General features: G+C 38.8%; 4 protein-coding genes across 4 annotated transcripts in view; 3 read left to right on the forward strand and 1 right to left on the reverse strand.

Moving 5' to 3' along the window:
- The window catches only part of fam20cl (family with sequence similarity 20 member C, like), a 588,191-nt gene that overhangs the window by 323,919 nt on the left and 245,101 nt on the right, over positions 1-19,171 (reverse strand). The window lies entirely within an intron of this gene.
- Positions 1-19,171, forward strand: part of si:ch211-226h8.14 — a 79,543-nt gene that overhangs the window by 17,684 nt on the left and 42,688 nt on the right. The gene's annotated exons all lie outside the window — the stretch shown is intronic.
- On the forward strand, positions 70-1,234 carry LOC147838517 (L-rhamnose-binding lectin ELEL-1-like). Its single transcript, XM_087304479.1, has 6 exons — positions 70-121; positions 291-410; positions 519-566; positions 681-813; positions 957-1,060; positions 1,140-1,234. The coding sequence occupies exons 1-6, from the start codon at positions 94-96 to the stop codon at positions 1,151-1,153; spliced, it is 447 nt and encodes a 148-aa protein (XP_087160605.1). The 5' UTR covers positions 70-93; the 3' UTR covers positions 1,154-1,234.
- si:ch211-226h8.6 lies at positions 14,711-15,886 on the forward strand. Its single transcript, NM_001105134.2, is given in 6 exon segments — positions 14,711-14,762; positions 14,932-15,051; positions 15,160-15,207; positions 15,329-15,461; positions 15,609-15,712; positions 15,792-15,886. Coding segments are annotated over 6 exon segments (447 nt in total). The 5' UTR covers positions 14,711-14,734; the 3' UTR covers positions 15,806-15,886.

The raw sequence follows: 19,171 nt of genomic DNA on the forward strand, positions 1-19,171 counted from the left end.
AAGTACAGGTGTCGCTCATTACCACTCACACCAGCGGCCTATAAATATGAATCAGTAAATACGACATGCACAGTTGCAGACAACAGAAGAATCATGTTCTCTCTCAGTTTAGTGATCACCTGTGAGTTTCTTTTTGGGTTTGACAAGTAGATGTTCTGTGATTTTATTTTTGGCTGCACTGTTGTGTAGGGAATAGTTTCCCTGTAGTCTAAGTTTTCTGTTAATTATAATGTGAATATGATTAGCAGTAAAAAGGTGTCTTAATCAGTTCTTCTGTGTTTGTTTTTCAGTCATTTTACTGAACTCAAGCCTGCTGATATCAGCGAGTGGTGGACATGGTCATGGACATGGTCACGGTGGACATGATCATGATCACGGTCATGACTATGACTACTGTAGGAGGTCCACTAGTAAGAGTTTGATATTCTAAGAAACCTTAAATTCATTTGAACCTAGTGATGCTTGACATTTATTTCTTTGCTCCATTAATGCTCTAATGTGCGACCCTTCTTTCTCAGAAACTGAAACTGCATGTGAGGGCTCTATCCTGCGTCTGTCCTGTCCTGGTAAGATGAAGTCGCAATCCATTAAATAAGTGTTTTGCAAATACTGTTTTTTTATTTTTTAATGTTACATGGGCTTTTTTTTTTTTTTTTTTTTTTTTTTCCCCCCCATGTAAGGTTGTAAGATCAGGATCCTTGGTGCAAACTATGGGCGTACAGATAGAAAAACCTGCATTAAGAACCGTCCACCACATCAAATCAGAGAAACCAGCTGCCGTTCATCCAGCTCTCTGTCCATAGTGTCATCAAGGTATGGATTTCACAGGACTTTGTGTTGTGCATTAACTTATCTCTGGTTTCTAATGGGTCAGTTTGAGCATATTGTAGCTACAGCTGGAATGAATTGAGTCCTGTTCTTACTCCAATGGTTTTCATGAATTTGTCATTGTGTAGGTGTGATGGACGTCAGAGCTGCAATGTACCAGCCACCAACAGTGTATTCTCTGATCCCTGTTATGGCACATACAAGTACCTGAGAGTCAAATACTGCTGCTCACGTAAGTTATTATACTAGGCAAAGAAGCTCCATTACTAGTGTTTCGCTTGCCTCAAGCTTTGGGTTAATTTCTCTTGCAGGTCGTAGGAGCTGATCTTGCTGATTTTTGTATGATTTCTCTGCCAGCGTCTCCCCTACATTGACATTTAACTTAATAAATGCTTAATGAAAATAATTTGTGGGTTTGTTGTTTGATAAATTGTTAAATATATATTTTTAAATCTGTTAGTACAGATTACTTTTACTCAGGCAGGGATGCTAAGCCCTGTTCTTGCAGATTTACCTTCCTGCTTAATAAAGCTACAACCCTCAAACACATCTGAACCAATTAATGATGACCTGAACAGCATTTGATTACAGGCAGGAGTGTTTTTGATGTGGGTTGCAACTGAAATCTCCAGAAAGGTCGATCTCTAGGTATAGGGTTGAGCACCTCTGTACTAGGGCAAATGCACTGCAAAAAAAAGCTTTTCTTTCTTAGATTTTTATTTTTTCTGTCCAAATATTGGAACTTTGTAAATTTATAGCAGAATTTTCTATACAAGCAGAACAATTAACTTGTTTTCAGAAATATGCTAATATCAAATTAGTATTTCCTTAACAAAAAAAATAATCCTGTTTTTCCTTTTGATATAAGGCAGTTGTTTCATTATTGGGTTGTAACCATACATGGCAGGAAAGTAGATCTCTAGAAATTAGTTTTGGCACCCCTCCACTAGGGCAAATGTTTATGGTAATGCCGTCAGATTTAGCTTACGAAGGCTACAATTGCTGTAGTCCTATTTTTAAGCTTGTCAAACATGGGATGAGGTCCTATACCTACTGTAGGATCTGTTTGTTAACAATTGCTTGTTCAGACCAAATTAGGATAATGGAATACTGGCTGGGTCTTTATTATTTTTTTTTAAACGAAATTTAAAACAACCGAGAAATTGACCATTTTTGTTTTTCATTTGCCCATAAAAAAAACAAATTTTGGCTCTTTGTTCTAAAGGGAAATGGATAAATGACTATATTCATTATCAACATGTCGGCAGTTCTAAAACGTTAGTTATAACGAAAAATGCCCATAATGATGCTCTAAACTGGGTTGAGTAACAACTTTTTTAGAGAAAAGCCCATAATTGATTTGTGCGAATGATATACTTTACATGCACATACATTTAAAATAAGATCCAATATTAAAAAAAATTATAAATTAGAGAGAAGAAAAAAATGGATATATTGAAAGCTACGTCAATCCACCGAAATATCGAAATGATGGCATGATAATTATAACCAAACCAAATCGTGAGACCAGAGTAAATTCACACCCCTACTCGTTACAATTGTGGACCTTTTTCTAGGCTGCTGCATGAAGTGCGCCATAGTGGCCAGTGTCTTCCGGTAGAATGTTTAAAACTTCCATTTTAACGTGTTTACAACCAGTAAGTTGCGATCCGCAAATGGGTTTCAACAGCGTTTTGAGTGGATTAACAATATCATATATTTGTCTACATGTATAACATATCTTTGAGTCTTTCTGCTAAACAAAACAGTATCAAAATCCATGTTTCTTTTCATTCTGCTTAATCACGGGCCCCAAAGAAAGATGTTTAAGTGCTTAGATAATATGACGACCTTAGTGTCATCCCAGTGTAGAGTATATCTAGAACGATATGTGTGTCATTGCTTTTCCTGTGTGCCAGGTTAATTGTTTCCTCAGGATTTTCAGGCCCATTCAGGAGGTCATCAGGAGCTCTCAGGTGAACTGTTGATGACATCAAAGCTGTTGATTTTATTTTTTCTAAGAGTTTTAATTCTCTTAATGATTCTGTTATTAGAGGAGTTTTCTCTGTATTAGTCTGCTGTTTATTTTACTGTCCTGATAAGAAGCCTGCTAGACAGCAAGACACCCTAAGAGTTGGTGTGTGTGTGTGTGCGTGACCATGAGTGAGAGAGAGCTGAATTTCCCTTCTGGTCCTCTTGACCAAAGAAATATCCTCGTGTTGTGTCTGACGCCAAGTTATTATCATTGGAGATTTTGCTCTGAGTACGCATGTGCACATTTCAAGATTTCATTATGTTATAACCAATCAAGTTAAAACATCTATCTGTAGGCCTTATGACACAGTTAGAGGCAATATGTTAGACTATAAGTGTTGTTGATTTTTATGATTTAAAAAGATATTTACAATATCATATATTTCTCGACATATATAACCAAGGGTGGACTGAGACAAAAATTCAGCCCTGGCACTGTAGCCACACCAGCCCACATTACCATACAGGCACAGCCCCACCAACAGACACGTACATTCACTACTTATATTAGTATACAGATGGTGAAAAAAAATAAGTAGTACCATATAGGCTAACGTTACTAGTAATTTCAGAATGCGGTGGTGGGGTGGGTGAGATTAAAGTTGGTTATTATATTTTTCTGTATCATGCCAGTTTGATTTATCAATTTACATTTCCAAACATTATTTTTGTCATTAGCTGTAATTAACGTATACAGGGAGAAAATTGTCTGCACAGTGAGTCTGACAACAGCCAGTGCTCCACACACACATAGAGCTAAAGTTGGTTTTATATTTGCACATTCAAACTTTTCCCTTAATAATATAATTTTACAAAACTATTATTTGCAAACTCTAAATAGGGAAATCATGTTAGCAGCCAATGACTATCAAACAACAGCATTGTCACAGTGAATGAGATACTGTTATGTAGTTTAGAAGTCTTACTTGCATGCTAATTCTGATCGAATATTCAAAGTAACATGGTAAACAATATATAGACTGCTAAATGAACGAATGTGCGAATTTCAAAGCAACTTTACCTCTATCATACACACAGAGAGATCTGATCTAATGATCATCCAGTCTGTCTGGAATGACATAAAAAAAAAGGGGGACAAACTAAGTCCAGAAGAACTTTGGAGACATCTCTAAGATGTGCAAAAAAATTAAGTAAACGACAGTAAACATTGGTAAATATTTGCTGTTGGCCGTTTAGATTCGGGCATGAACTTGCGTTAATGTTACACTAAAACAAATGAATCAAAATGTATATAATCTTGGTAATGCACAATTCCTAATCATAACAGTGGCCTACATTCACAAACAACGATTTACTCACATGTTACATGACGACGAGCAGTGGTGGAAAGAGTACTGAAAAAGCTTACTTAAGTAAAAGTACTATTACTTGCCTAAAAATATAGTGCGAGTAGAGTAAAAGTGCCTGTTGTAAATATTACTCAAAGTAGGCGTAAAAAGCCCTTTTAAAACTACTCATGAGTAGTGAGTATTATGCTGTTAAAAGTTGATGCATTTACATGTAATTTGTGGATGTGTGTGTAAACGTAACATTTTGTAGTGCATTTAGTTATTGCCCAGCAGGCACACAATGTCATAAGACGTTAATATTAGGTTAAATTTAGGTTTTGATGTCAGGTGACCAAAATTCAGTGTCTAGCCTGGGTCTAAGGACAATATTATTTTGATGTTCAATAATGACATCAAATGACATTGATATTTGGTTGATTTTAGGTTGTTAGAAAGTGACCAAAGTCCAATGTCGAGCCAACATCTTAAATCAACATCCTATTGATGTCAAATACTGACATTTATTCATCAGTTATGGCAGCCAAAATTCAACGTCTGATAGATGTCATAGTAGTAACGTCGACACAACGTCGAGCTGTAACATCATTAGACGTTGATATTTGTTTAATTTTAGGTTGGACGCTGGACATTGACATCGGGCTGACGTTGAGTTCTGATGTAAACCTGATTTTCATTTCCAAACAAAATGCTAAGTCTCCACAACATTAGGGTACAATTTCAATCTGACGGCATGTTGACGTCTTGTGTCTGCTGGGTCACAGACACAAGACGTCAGTGATAAGCATTTAAACCAGGGGTGCCCAAACCTGGTGCTGGAGGGCCGGTGTCCTGCAAAGTTTAGTTCCAATCCCAATCAGAAGCACATGGACTAGCTATTCAATCTCATACTAGGCTTTCTAGAAACATCCGTGCAGGTGTGTTGAGGCAAGTTGGAGCTAAATTCTGCAGGACATCGGCACTCCAGGACTGTGTTTGGGCATCCCTGATCTAAACAGTCTCTGGGACAATGCGTGTAAAGATTTTTAACATCTTCTTGGACACTTTTAATGCTGACAAACAGTTTGCTGCAATGTAATGTGCACATGTCTTGAGGTAGTTCATTATGATGCAATTTACCTTCTACGTGTGATTTGATTGGACAGGAATCACAGGACTGATTTTTCTAATTCCCATAGACAAGAAAAAATAAAGTAGTGACTGCAGGTTGAAAGAAAGTAGTGGAGTAAAAGTACAGATACTGCACTAAAAATGTACTCAAGTAAAAGTAAAAGTACACATTTATAAAACTACTTCGTAAATTACAATTTCTGAGAAAAACTACTCAATTACAGTGATTTGAGTATTTGTAATTAGTTAATTTACACCACTGGTGACGAGACGGAGCAATTCCAAACTTCCCAAAAGTCTGAGCAAATCTTCCTCGTGCTGCTGCAGTTTGATCCGGATCTTTAGAGGCTCCTTGATTCACAACTCGTTTGGAATAACAAATTAGTAGTCGTGTACCTGAAGAAATAAAATACCGCGAGATGGATTCAAATGTACACGTAGCTGTCTGTTGTTCTCGTGATGTTTTGATGTCACACTGATCGGTCTGTTGAAGATGAATCGATTCAACTCCATTCCCTGAATTTCCTGTTCACAGCGGTACACGGACGGCAGCGCGAGGTAAATAAACAAGTATTTTTATGACGTTAAGTTCATAGAAGTGTTTGTTTAGGTTTTTGTTTCTATCTGATGTTTGTTCCTATTTTTAACCATTAGATCCTTTACACAATACTGTTATGACGCATTTAACGATCATCAGCATCTAAAATCCTTTTTTTTATATGATTTTTTAAAAAGGAACATTTATTTGTATTTACGTATAGATAATGCTTGCATCTGATTGCATATGCGAGCTGCAAGGTTATAATAGTTTTAACCTATGGGCATTATGGGCACAGACCCAGGGGCTCGTCCACACTTAGATTTGCCTAATTTTCATCACCAGAAAGACAAGTGGGAATCATTGATAAGTGTGTGTATTATGGAGGACTCAGATTCCTAGAACTGGATTGGAGAGGTGTTATATCCAAATCATGTGCATTATAAGTTTGTAGAAGTTATACATTAAAAATACCCTTAAATATAAATTTTAGTACTGCTTCAGTGAACTTGAACAAGTAGGCTATATTAAAATCCATTAATTTTTCCTAGTTGTATTAGTATTTTTTTTCAAAGCGTGCTTTAAATTCTTTAAAAATAAGTTAAATCTCTGTAGACTAGAAATATATGTACTGTATATCAATTATTTAAAAAATGTGGGCAATACATTATAAATTCATTTTATTTAACAAATATTATATTAATCGTACTTTTTAATTCAACTATGGGGTGCGGCTATAGGGGGCCTTCAAGACATTGTGCCCAGGGGCCTTTAAATTATTTATCCGGGCCTGGTGATAGGAAGTTCAGATTTTTAACACGGATGTTAGGATTCAATATTATGAAGTCAGCAATAGTAATTTCAGTCAGTTAAAATGATCTCAAAAGTCTTACAGTAAAGTTTTGCAACCCAACTGAATCATGATTCACTTATTTAAATTCCATTACGATTGTCTGTAATGAAATAAACTTACGTTTTTCATCAGATCCTCTCATTTAAGCCCTCGGTTTACCTGCGCTACAGTTGTTCCAGTTCAGTTCAGTGGTTCAGTTCAGTCACACAGCTGTTTTTGTTTGGTTTAATGAATCACGCATGCGCAGTATTAACGGTTCACCGCTTCTCAATGCAACATTGCTGTTTTAATAACAGAATGAGAGTATATATTGGATTATTTAAAGTCAGAGGGGGTATTAGGCTTGTTATAAAGTAAGTAGTTGGTGAATGAGTGCAGGGACGCACTGGCCATCAGGCAGACTGGGCACTTTCCCGGTGGGCCGACGTACTTTTTGGGCCGGGCTGATCATCGTCTTATGATCTGATCGACCCATAAAAGGCTTAGCAGACTATCGTTTTTTTTCTGCCCTATTAATTGACGCTGCTGTGATCTCTGCGACTCTCTGAAAGTAGATGCTTTTTTTCCCGGACAGACAGACCGGGCCGGCCCATGTGACACTCTGCAGCCCATTGGCTCTTTTCGGTATTGACATTTTGCTGGCCCAATCACAAACTCCTATTTTCGACTTTGAGTGAGCGTGCGTCGTCTGTGTGTATTTGTCAAAATAGTCGAGAGTCAGAGAGAAGAAACGCTAGGGAGGCGCAGAGAAATCGCCGGAAATACACCGGTGTTTCATTTAGCGGTTCTGAAAAGTTCTCCATTCATTCTAGTACACGGCTAAAAGCGCAAATCACGTGACCACACACACTCTGCCAAGAGCTGCAGCCAGTAGTTCAGCGCGTGAGCATAAACCCCAGGTGCGAGTATAGTGCCTGTCAGACAGTTCATCTGCTGGATGATCTCATCTCACTATAGTTGTTAAACGTGATATTGAATTCATCTTGTTGTCTCTATCTAACAATTCTTATGTCTTTTGAATCACTTGTTCTCAGTTAACTGTTTTGGCTGAGTGCAAAGATAAGCTAATATATAAATTTATGTAACCACATACACTGATTCTGCACATTGACTGATTGCTTACCTTTATCGTTTAAATTTAATGTACGTTATACTGTTATAATGGCCATTATTGGTATTCTGCAAAAGAGACAGGGTAAAGTTCATTCTTTTCAAAGAAAATGAAAGGAGACAGTTATATTTAAGCCCTGTTTTGTTATAAATATGCAGAGTAAACATGATGCTCATATAAATATGCAGCTACACGAGGCTGTTTGGTGTCTGTTAATCATAATATCAAAATGAAACAAATTTGACTTATATTATGTTTTCATTGTTTAGAAACAGCAAGCTGGATGAGGTGAAAGAGGTTAAAATTTAACACTGTTCCCTTTGAAGATTTACCCATGCATTAGCAGGCAGTTTGTTTTTTAATGTTTATTATTGAAATATAGGCTGAGTGAATAGTGTATTGAATAAGCTAAATTGGCTGTAGTGTATGAGTGTGTGTGAATGAGTGTGTATGGGTGATTTCCAATATTGGGTTGTGGCTGGAAAGGCATCTGCTGCATAAAACATGCTGGAATAGTTGGCAGTTCATTCCACTGCGGCAACCCCTGATAAATAAGGGACTTATGCGAAAAAAAATAAATGAACGAATAGAGTATTTTTTAGAACTTAACAAATATCTTTATGGACCGTATACAGAAATTAAATGAAAGAGATTAAAGTTTGTATTTATTTCATATATACGGGAGCAACAGCGAGGATGACTGGAGGAGAGCCGGCTCGATCTGGCCAATGGCGGCAGGAGACTCGGAGGTGCGAAAGGGCCAAACACAAACACCTGCAGCGCGGATTATATTTACTTCTAAAAGGCTTACAGTAAGATTATGTATTAAATATATTAACAAATACGAAAACGAAGGAGGTTTTTGCTATCAATTTAGTTAGTTTCAGTTAGTTTGGTATGTACAAAATACAGTTTCAGTTAGTTCTAGTTTTTGAAAAAACTCGTTTTTATTTTTATTTCAGTTAACGACAATTATTTTACATTTTAGTTTTCGTTTTTTCTTTAGTTTCCTTTAACTACAATAACCTTGGTGAGCTGTTTCAAACAGTGTCTATGGGCAGGACAGTAAATTAGATGTTATTCTCTCTTCTTGCTGCTGTTATCAATTACACACTAACAGTTTTTCTTTTTCTAAATGTTGAGATAACACCATCGTGAAGTTTTTATTTTATTTAAGCAAAGAAGATTGTAAAAAAAAATATGTGTTGTACCCTACCATTCACTGCTCTGAAATGTGAAAAGTGTCATAACAGTACATCCAACCATATTATGTCATCCATTACTTTATTTAGGACTAATGATGGGTTAACTTTGAACTCGTGTCAAACACCTGAGGATGTGCTTCTGCAACTGATGTCAGATCTGTCTGCTAAAATTTGCATGTTTTAATCCAAATAAAGACAATAGAATACTGCCCGCTGACAATGCTGTAGAAGTCCATCTATTAGCGCAGTGACAAAACTAACAGCATGGTCAAAGGTTAAATGCATGTAAGCCTTTTCTAGTGCTTACCATTCTGAAATTCTGTTGTTTATTTGAATTGATTTCTTTGTTTTTCAGCTCTGAATTAAATCTGTCTCTAATTTTAATCGTCAAATTCACACTGTATTTCTAATTGTAAGAACGCCTCACATTCATGACTTTAATTCAGAGTTCTCTTTCATCATCTCGTGTTCGAGATCCACCTATGGGAAGGCATCCGTGCCTGACCTCTGCAGAAGCATCCAATTGCACCAAGTCTGGCTTGACAGACAGAAGCGCGTGCCCAATGGCAGGTAAAGAACCGCCCCTTTACCTGTGCGCATAAATCATTCTGCACGCACTGCTATTCCTCAGTTAACATTCGCTTCTCGCTGACTCTGCAACTCTACAGCCCGGTTGGATTACTACCACTCATTTATGTGTCTTCAGGAGGACATATCTTTCGATCAGCCTCCACCAGACGTGACAGTCTGTTATCCGACCAGGTTAGTTGTGGTTTGCCCATGCTCCTCTTACACCTGTCCCTGTCCACGGCTGCCCGCCTCTGATATGTCACTTTCTAAATCTGCCGCTTCTCCCGAGCACTCATCACGGGCCTGCCCGGCCACGTGTGGCACGCTTTTTGTGCAAAGGACCCCCACCCCTTCTGTGTTGTCTGCTTGGGCCTCAAGCACGCTCAGGAGGCGTTGGAAACCCCGGAGAATTGCAGCCATTGTCTTAAATTACCAAAAAAGCTTCTGCGGCGTCATATGAAAGTCGCAGCGACTCAATGTGTAGAATTTTCCGATTCGGATGGGGGACATGGTGACGACAGCTCGCAGCCGGGGGACTCCTGAGGCGCTATGTGTCTCGACTGGGCTGACCAGCCCAATCCTGCGTTCCCCGAAGAGGACATCTTCATGGGTGTTCCGCCGTTCGCTGATGAACCGGCCGGTTCTGACGACGATGACGACGCGGGTCTTCTGGGTGTTTCAGAGGACGAGGAGGCCATCCCGCCTTCTGGCGCTCCCCAGATTCACACTCCCGCGACCGTACGCCAGTCCATCCTCCTAGATGTGTGTGAGCGAGCGGCCGCTCGCCTCAACATCGAATGGCCAGCTCCACGGAGTGCCACCGACCAGGAGAGAGACATTTATGATGTAAAGTTGCTGGGGCCTCCACCAGGCCCAAGAAAACAACTTTTTCCCGTCCTCCCAGCTTGTGCGAAGCACATGAAACACTATTGGGGCGACCCGCTCAGCATTAAACAAGGTCTCGCGGGTCTGGAGGTTAAGGATAGGGCATCGATCGGCATGGGTGACCCACCCGTTATCGAGTCATCAATCGCTCGACACCTCAGCCCCGTTCAGGGAGGGCTACCTGCCCCCCCGAAACCGGTCCTGCCAAACAAAATGGACTGCTTTTCTGCCTCTGTTCACCAGGCCGCCTATAGGTCCTCAGCCGTAACTGTGAGGGCTCTTAATGTCTCCTTGTTCCTCTCCGCTTACCAGACGGAGCTGTTGGATGACTTGGGACAGCAACTGGACAAGGGAACCCCTTCCCCATCACTGTGGAAGGAGATTCTCACAGTTAACGACCTCGTCCTCCGTAACGCACATCAGGCCGTCCAAGCCTGCGGGCGTTCCATGGCGCTTTCGGTGGTAGGAGAGCGCGCGCTCTGGTTGAATCCGTCGGGCCTCCCTGACAGTGAAAAGAGGCGGATTGCGGGCGCTCCAGTAGAGCCCGGGCAGGCTCTCTTTGGCCCCGCTGTTGCATTAATGCAACAACGCTGCGACGACAAAAAGAAAGAGGATGAAGCCTTCAAATTATGTCTTCCTAGGCAAGCGGCTCCACGCCAGGTGCCCCCAGCGCGCGCCCCTATTCCCCCTGCCACAGGGCGGAATTTCCATCAGGGCAAGGATAAACCTCGCACAAGAACCCCTCCACGACAGGGCAACCATCCTTTTGCAAAACCTTGGGGAAGAACAACGCTCGCTGCCGCGGGAAAACCCCCTGCCCCAACCCCCTCGGATTCTAAACGCAAGCGGCCGGCCTGATGTTCAGCCAATGGGGGCGCCGAGTCTGTGTTCACGGGCCACAAGCCCTACAGACTACTTTCCTGCCCCAGAGCTTCTGTCCAAAAGACGGAGAATAGCTCAGAAGGAGGTCGTCCACCCCATGTGTTCAGTGGACGTTGTGTGTTCTCGACCCAGGTTCAAGGGGTCTGTTGTGAGGAAAAGTGTTCAAGCAGTGTCACCACACCGTTCAAACTTTGTTCCCCTCACTCAAATAAAGGCTTCGGCCCATGTGTTCCCAAACACAAAACACACAAAATACACCTCAAAACAAATGAATCAAATGAATTCGTTCCCAAAAGAACACATTTCTGTGAACCCCTGCATGTCACCCCTAGTTTGTCTACTAGAGGGCGCCATTGCACCAGAAATGAACAAACCTGCTGAATTTGCAGTTAACAGTTCTCCTGTATGTGTGTGGTCACTTGCGAATCAGGTAACAGCCTGGCAGTCTGTGTCAGCACCCGAATGGGTAATTCAGTTGCAGAGAGTTTGAAGAGGTTTCAGAGCAGAGAGTTGCGGTTTAGAAGAGGGTTTCAGAGCAGAGAGCCGGGTTCAAGAGAGTTGCGGTTAAAAGAAAGTTGCGGTTCAAAGAGAGTTTCAGAGCAGAGAGCAAGGTGTGGCTTTGGTCCCAAGCTTTATAGGGCAGGTTCGGATCCACCCTCTATGGAAAGTTGACCAATTAGAAACTAACTTCCTTGAATCATGGGTTTATGGCTCCTTGTCCAAGGCAGAGGAATTTGCATAGGCAAATTTTATGCAAATTGAGGCAGAAATGTTCACGTCTCTTAAAATGTTAACATGTTGCATTCGTATTAACATAAAATGTCAACGATCAATTAGCACAGCAAGTAAGCTTTACGACAAAAATAAATATGAACAGTTTAAGAGGTCGTTTAGCTTCGCTAGAGTTAAACATTTTATGCAGAGATATTAAAAACAAAATATTGATACAGGAGCAAGGGAAACGTTGCAAAACAAATGATTACACATAAAGAGAGAGTTAAGTTTACATTAAAACATCAGTCTTAAGCAAGGAGCTTAAACAAGTCCTGTTCAATTCAGTCGTGCTGTGCTGTGGGTACATTCCTCTGGGTCATAAATTCCTTAGAATCAGATCACAACTAACCATTGAGTCTTCCTTGGATAAAAGTTGGCTCATTTGTTGAATAAAAAGCAGAATAATTATATGTCTGGTCGTATAAAGTATATTATTGGCATGGCATATAACACACAATGCCTCTTCAATCCAGTTCAATGAATCTGAGTCTTTCATAATAAGCACACCTATTAATGATTTAGTGCCTCTCTCCTCCTGTATTCCCTGTATTTTCCCTGTATTTTTTATTTTTTTTTTACTGTCCTCTTGATTATACTTAATTATAAACCTAAAAGTATCCGAAATCACACACACTATACCACTTCTCCTCTCCGGTCTCTCTGTTTTTCTCTCTCTCTTTCTCCCTCTCTCCTTTGTCTGTCTGTCTCTCTGACATGATGACTCCTGTGCGCGCTGCGCTGCCGTTACTCTCCTCCGCCTGGTTAATGCTAGCTTACTCATCTAATGTTACCATAACGTCTTCTTCTATAGTATACCCTCATTCTGATCATGGGTCTGTTTAAAGAAGGTATGCATGGAACATGCCTCAAAAAGATGCCTCCTCTCCTCTTTCTCTTGCATTTCTCTCCATCTATTAAATGTTCTTCACGCAGAGCCATGAAGTCGGAGAATACGGGTGAAGTAGGGCTAGTTGCGGCAAATGACTTCGGAAGATTGCAGATAACATTGTAGATATAAATCAATTCTATTAAGATGTTGCTAACATTTAACACCAGGGGGAAAATAACTTTTTTTAGAATATAATCACTATTTAGATGCTGTAACACATATGAAATAGACTGAACATTATTAAGTGGCCTACTCACAAGGCACTTTTGACTTTATATCACATCCCCCAACCCACGCAGGGGCCCCAAGTGCACACGGGCCCCTGGGACTGTGCCCACAAGGCCCATTGGCTAATCCGTCCCAGCAGGCATGCACAGAAGTTGTAGAGATGAAGCTTCTTCTACTTCTTATGAGTTTTATTGGCAATTGGCATACAACTTTGAGTGCATTACCGCCACCTGCTGGTTAGGAGTGTGGGCCATGATCACACTTTCTATCCTTCTTAAGAAAAGTAAAAAAAAAAAAGAAATAACAAAAAAACTACATCACTTATATCTATATTCTTTTATCTAGACATTTTTTTTAAAGTATAAAAAATTCTATACAGTCCTTATCTGACTTGTTTTTTTTAGCATTTTAACCAAATTAAAATTCTTATTGATTATTTTTAAATTTAAAATAAACACTTTCCTTTCCTATTGTACTTTGGACACTTCATAATAACATGCTCCACGGTTTCTTCTTGCCCACAATAATCACAATTTCCAGTCTGATGCTGATTCATTTTGTACAGTGTACTGTTGAGTCCTGTATGTCCAAATCTAATTCTTGATATTATACTCTCTCGCCTCTTACTTCTACTTGTTATTCTTCCTTTATCCACATTTCTTTGTATATTAAACAACCACCTCACATATTTTACTTCCTCCCATTGTTTTTGCCACCTATTTTTTAAAAATCGCTTGATCAAAACCTTCATCTCATTTTTATTATATTTTATTTCCATGTCTATAATTGATTTTCTTGTAGCTTCTTTAGCGCTCTCGTCTGCCAACTCATTCCCTGTTATTCCACTATGAGCTGGAACCCAACAGAACTTAACTTCTAATCCCATCATCTGAATGCGATATAGTGTTTGCAATATATCGATCAAAATATCCTTTCTGCTTTCAGAATGTCCACTCTGTAATGTCATCAGTGAGGAATTTGAACATACCAGTGCTCCTAACGGTCTGTTTTCCTCAACCCATTGAAGTGCCAGTAGTATTGCCAGCATTTCTCCAGTTGTACACTGAAAGATTATCTGATATTCTTTTAATAACTTTAATTCTAAAATCCATTACTGTGTTTGCTACCCCCACTCTATTTCCACTATCTTTAGATGCATCTGTATATATTTACACGTTTAAAATATTTGTCTTTAATATATGTTTGCACCATTTGAATATTAAAATTGCCCTCTGCACTCTTATCTCTTCTTTTTACCAGTGATGTATCAACAATGGGTTTTGGTAGTAACCATTCAGGAGTATTTGACCATGGTACTGTTGGACTAATAACCATATCAGGTAGGTGTTTCTCACAACTGTTTAAATTAAAAAAAAAAAAAAAAAAAACTCCTCCTGTTGTCCTCTGTGGGAATGCAGACCGGTGTGAAGTACAGGATTCGCTCATTACCACTCACACCAGCGGCCTATAAATATGAATCAGTAAATACGACATGCACAGTTGCAGACAACAGAAGAATCATGTTCTCTCTCAGTTTAGTGATCACCTGTGAGTTTCTTTTTGGGTTTGACAAGTAGATGTTCTGTGATTTTATTTTTGGCTGCACTGTTGTGTAGGGAATAGTTTCCCTGTAGTTTAAGTTTTCTGTTAATTATAATGTGAATATGATTAGCAGTAAAAAGGTGTCTTAATCAGTTCTTCTGTGTTTGTTTTTCAGTCATTTTACTGAACTCAAGCCTGCTGATATCAGCGAGTGGTGGACATGGTCATGGACATGGTCACGGTGGACATGATCATGATCACGGTCATGACTATGACTACTGTAGGAGGTCCACTAGTAAGAGTTTGATATTCTAAGAAACCTTAAATTCATTTGAACCTAGTGATGCTTGACATTTATTTCTTTGCTCCATTAATGCTCTAATGTGCGACCCTTCTTTCTCAGAAACTGAAACTGCATGTGAGGGCTCTATCCTGCGTCTGTCCTGTCCTGGTAAGATGAAGTCGCAATCCATTAAATAAGTGTTTTGCAAATACTGTTTTTTTTTTTATTTTTTAATGTTACATGGGCTTTTTTTTTTTTTTTTTTTTTTTTTTTCCCCCCCCCATGTAAGGTTGTAAGATCAGGATCCTTGGTGCAAACTATGGGCGTACAGATAGAAAAACCTGCATTAAGAACCGTCCACCACATCAAATCAGAGAAACCAGCTGCCGTTCATCCAGCTCTCTGTCCATAGTGTCATCAAGGTATGGATTTCACAGGACTTTGTTTGTGTTGTGCATTAACTTATCTCTTGTTTCTAATGGGTCAGTTTGAGCATATTGTAGCTACAGCTGGAATGAATTGAGTCCTGTTCTTACTCCAATGGTTTTCATGAATTTGTCATTGTGTAGGTGTGATGGACGTCAGAGCTGCAATGTACCAGCCACCAACAGTGTATTCTCTGATCCCTGTTATGGCACATACAAGTACCTGAGAGTCAAATACTGCTGCTCACGTAAGTTATTATACTAGGCAAAGAAGCTCCATTACTAGTGTTTCGCTTGCCTCAAGCTTTGGGTTAATTTCTCTTGCAGGTCGTAGGAGCTGATCTTGCTGATTTTTGTATGATTTCTCTGCCAGCGTCTCCCCTACATTGACATTTAACTTAATAAATGCTTAATGAAAATAATTTGTGGGTTTGTTGTTTTTGATAAATTGTTAAATATATATTTTTAAATCTGTTGGTACAGATTACTTTTACTCAGGCAGGGATGCTAAGCCCTGTTCTTGCAGATTTACCTTCCTGCTTAATAAAGCTACAACCCTCAAACACATCTGAACCAATTAATGATGACCTGAACAGCATTTGATTACAGGCAGGAGTGTTTTTGATGTGGGTTGCAACTGAAATCTCCAGAAAGGTCGATCTCTAGGTACAGGGTTGAGCACCTCTGTACTAGGGCAAATGCACTGCAAAAAAATGCTTTTCTTTCTTAGATTTTTATTTTTTCTGTCCAAATATTGGAACTTTGTAAATTTATAGCAGAATTTTCTATACAAGCAGAACAATTAACTTGTTTTCAGAAATATGCTAATATCAAATTAGTATTTCCTTAACAAAAAAAATAATCCTGTTTTTCCTTTTGATATAAGGCAGTTGTTTCATTATGGGTTGTAACCATACATGGCAGGAAAGTAGATCTCTAGAAATTAGTTTTGGCACCCCTCCACTAGGGCAAATGTTTATGGTAATGCTGTCAGATTTAGCTTACGAAGGCTACAATTGCTGTAGTCCTATTTTTAAGCTTGTCAAACATGGGATGAGGTCCTATACCTACTGTAGGATCTGTTTGTTAACAATTGCTTGTTCAGACCAAATTAGGATAATGGAATACTGGCTGGGTCTTTATTATTTTTTTTTAAACGAAATTTAAAACAACCGAGAAATTGACCATTTTTGTTTTTCATTTGCCCATAAAAAAACAAATTTTGGCTCTTTGTTCTAAAGGGAAATGGATAAATGACTATATTCATTATCAACATGTCGGCAGTTCTAAAACGTTAGTTATAACGAAAAATGCCCATAATGATGCTCTAAACTGGGTTGAGTAACAACTTTTTTAGAGAAAAGCCCATAATTGATTTGTGCGAATGATATACTTTACATGCACATACATTTAAAATAAGATCCAATATTAAAAAAAATTATAAATTAGAGAGAAGAAAAAAATGGATATATTGAAAGCTACGTCAATCCACCGAAATATCGAAATGATGGCATGATAATTATAACCAAACCAAATCGTGAGACCAGAGTAAATTCACACCCCTACTCGTTACAATTGTGGACCTTTTTCTAGGCTGCTGCATGAAGTGCGCCATAGTGGCCAGTGTCTTCCGGTAGAATGTTTAAAACTTCCATTTAACGTGTTTACAACCAGTAAGTTGCGATCCGCAAATGGGTTTCAACAGCGTTTTGAGTGGATTAACAATATCATATATTTGTCTACATGTATAACATATCTTTGAGTCTTTCTGCTAAACAAAACAGTATCAAAATCCATGTTTCTTTTCATTCTGCTTAATCACGGGCCCCAAAGAAAGATGTTTAAGTGCTTAGATAATATGACGACCTTAGTGTCATCCCAGTGTAGAGTATATCTAGAACGATATGTGTGTCATTGCTTTTCCTGTGTGCCAGGTTAATTGTTTCCTCAGGATTTTCAGGCCCATTCAGGAGGTCATCAGGAGCTCTCAGGTGAACTGTTGATGACATCAAAGCTGTTGATTTTATTTTTTCTAAGAGTTTTAATTCTCTTAATGATTCTGTTATTAGAGGAGTTTTCTCTGTATTAGTCTGCTGTTTATTTTACTGTCCTGATAAGAAGCCTGCTAGACAGCAAGACACCCTAAGAGTTGGTGTGTGTGTGTGTGTGCGTGACCATGAGTGAGAGAGAGCTGAATTTCCCTTCTGGTCCTCTTGACCAAAGAAATATCCTCTTGTTGTGTCTGACGCCAAGTTATTATCATTGGAGATTTTGCTCTGAGTACGCATGTGCACATTTCAAGATTTCATTATGTTATAACCAATCAAGTTAAAACATCTATCTGTAGGCCTTATGACACAGTTAGAGGCAATATGTTAGACTATAAGTGTTGTTGATTTTTATGATTTAAACAGATATTTACAATATCATATATTTCTCGACATATATAACCAAGGGTGGACTGAGACAAAAATTCAGCCCTGGCACTGTAGCCACACCAGCCCACATTACCATACAGGCACAGCCCCACCAACAGACACGTACATTCACTACTTATATTAGTATACAGATGGTGAAAAAAAATAAGTAGTACCATATAGGCTAACGTTACTAGTAATTTCAGAATGCGGTGGTGGGGTGGGTGAGATTAAAGTCGGTTATTATATTTTTCTGTATCATGCCAGTTTGATTTATCAATTTACATTTCCAAACATTATTTTTGTCATTAGCTGTAATTAACGTATACAGGGAGAAAATTGTCTGCACAGTGAGTCTGACAACAGCCAGTGCTCCACACACACATAGAGCTAAAGTTGGTTTTATATTCGCACATTCAAACTTTTCCCTTAATAATATAATTTTACAAAACTATTATTTGCAAACTCTAAATAGGGAAATCATGTTAGCAGCCAATGACTATCAAACAACAGCATTGTCACAGTGAATGAGATACTGTTATGTAGTTTAGAAGTCTTACTTGCATGCTAATTCTGATCGAATATTCAAAGTAACATGGTAAACAATATATAGACTGCTAAATGAACGAATGTGCGAATTTCAAAGCAACTTTACCTCTATCATACACACAGAGAGATCTGATCTAATGATCATCCAGTCTGTCTGGAATGACATAAAAAAAAGGGGGACAAACTAAGTCCAGAAGAACTTTGGAGACATCTCTAAGATGTGCAAAAAAATTAAGTAAACGACAGTAAACATTGGTAAATATTTGCTGTTGGCCGTTTAGATTCGGGCATGAACTTGCGTTAATGTTACACTAAAACAAATGAATCAAAATGTATATAATCTTGGTAATGCACAATTCCTAATCATAACAGTGGCCTACATTCACAAACAACGATTTACTCACATGTTACATGACGACGAGCAGTGGTGGAAAGAGTACTGAAAAAGCTTACTTAAGTAAAAGTACTATTACTTGCCTAAAAATATAGTGCGAGTAGAGTAAAAGTGCCTGTTGTAAATATTACTCAAAGTAGGCGTAAAAAGCCCTTTTAAAACTACTCATGAGTAGTGAGTATTATGCTGTTAAAAGTTTATGCATTTACATGTAATTTGTGGATGTGTGTGTAAACGTAACATTTTGTAGTGCATTTAGTTATTGCCCAGCAGGCACACAATGTCATAAGACGTTAATATTAGGTTAAATTTAGGTTTTGATGTCAGGTGACCAAAATTCAGTGTCT

Source organism: Danio rerio, chromosome 22 (assembly GCF_052040795.2).
Source record: "Danio rerio strain M-AB ecotype USA chromosome 22, GRCz13ab, whole genome shotgun sequence".
NCBI lineage: Eukaryota > Metazoa > Chordata > Actinopteri > Cypriniformes > Danionidae > Danio > Danio rerio.

Coding starts and splice junctions, on each gene's coding strand:
- LOC147838517 (XM_087304479.1), top strand. CDS start 94: ATGTTCTCTCTCAGTTTAGTGATCACCT. Junction 122..290: donor TCTCAGTTTAGTGATCACCT/GTGAGTTTCTTT, acceptor TTTGTTTTTCAG/TCATTTTACTGAACTCAAGC. Junction 814..956: donor CTGTCCATAGTGTCATCAAG/GTATGGATTTCA, acceptor GTCATTGTGTAG/GTGTGATGGACGTCAGAGCT.